The 1,453-nt window shown below is 50.9% G+C and overlaps 1 protein-coding gene across 1 annotated transcript in view; it reads right to left on the reverse strand.

The window, feature by feature from the left end:
• The window catches only part of KCNK18 (potassium two pore domain channel subfamily K member 18), an 8,889-nt gene continuing 7,436 nt past the window's right edge, over positions 1-1,453 (reverse strand). The window contains exon 3 of the mRNA XM_011359309.2: positions 1-821. Coding sequence (XP_011357611.1) covers positions 40-821 — 782 coding nt within the window. The 3' untranslated portion in view covers positions 1-39. The remainder of the gene's footprint in view (positions 822-1,453) is intronic.

Here is a 1,453-nt window from a genome sequence, read left to right on the forward strand (position 1 = left end):
ATACAAGAGACAGCAGAGCCTTCACTTTTTAGCCGCGTCCTAAAACGTCCCTTTTGTGAAGAGCAGAATGAGATTTTTGTAGAAGCGAATCAGCCTGTTCTGTACCAGCTTGAAGGCGATGCACACAATCTCCATCCCAACGATGATATAGAGGGAGAAGAACAGGAAGAAGTGAGGGTGTTCTAAAATGGTATCCCCAAAGCCAATGGTGGTCAGCGTGACGAAGCAGAAGTAGAAGGCACCCTCGAAGTCCATGTGCTTCTCCCAGGTGGGCAGGATGGCAGCTGCACAGGAGATGTAGGCGAAAACAATGAGGGCGATGATGGGCAGGGGGACGTCCAGCTGCTCCACCTGCTGTCCCACCTCGTCCAGGTTGCTGATGATGGAGTATGAGAGTCTCCCAGATACCAGCTCGGGACACGAGTTCCTCCTCTCCGCAGCCTGTGACGGCGGTCGCAGTGTGTTCTGTTTCTCTCGTGCAAGAAGCCTCTCAAGCAGCTCCATGTTGATGCTTGGGGCCAAGGAACACCTGCCAGGGGTGGGGCCATTGAGCTCTTGGTCATCGATGACGATCCTGGGGATGGCTTGGTCCACGGGCTTGGTGTCAGGCTTTCTCCTGCAAAGCAGTCTGGAGCACCATTTGGGAAGGTGAGGGCTGAGGAACAGGAGTTTTCGGAACCGATTGTAAGACGTGGATAAGATGGTTGCCAGGATGTCACCTGTGTCCGTGAGGACCAGGACCATCAGGGGAATGCCAAAGAGCGCGTAGAGCATGCACAAATACTTGCCGAGCCTGGTGACGGGATAGATATGGCCGTAACCTGAGAAAGAGGACAGAGACTGGAATTGTCATGTGCTCTTCCCCCTCCCAAAAAAAAGCTTTAAAGAGACTTCTGCCATTTCCCCGCCTTGGCATTGACACAACGCGTTTGCAAATATTCATCCTAAAACACTCATCCACTTATGTGGCTCCCCCCGCTTTGGTAAGGGGAGCTGGAGTGACACGCAGAGCTTTTCCTTATGATAAGGAACAACTTGTGTCCAGGTCGTTGACTTGAAATGGCCTTGGCAGGGGACAGGCACGTGTTTGGGGGTGAGCTCGTTGCCTTTCATTCTGCCGTGGCCATTTCTGAGCACCCACATGGGGATGGGCCCAGTTCATCCGAAGGACAGGATGAGCACAGGCAAGAGGGTGCAGATGGCTTTGCAATCCCCATCACCTCCATCATCCTCCATGAAGGCATTGGTTTTTAAGAAGCCACCCTGGTCCTCCTTGGAATGTCAGGGCCTCTTAATTTGTTTGCTTCTATATAATAGGCAATGGGTACAGCAGTGTATTTGGGACAGTAGGAAGATGAAAGGTGAATAAAATACAATTGCTGCTCTCAGTGACTTCAATGAACAGAAGGAAGTTTTTGTATTTAATGCCCATGTTTAATTTTTTATGTCATAA

This window comes from Pteropus vampyrus, unplaced genomic scaffold (assembly GCF_000151845.1).
Source record: "Pteropus vampyrus isolate Shadow unplaced genomic scaffold, Pvam_2.0 Scaffold46, whole genome shotgun sequence".
In the NCBI taxonomy this organism is placed as follows: Eukaryota; Metazoa; Chordata; class Mammalia; order Chiroptera; family Pteropodidae; genus Pteropus; species Pteropus vampyrus.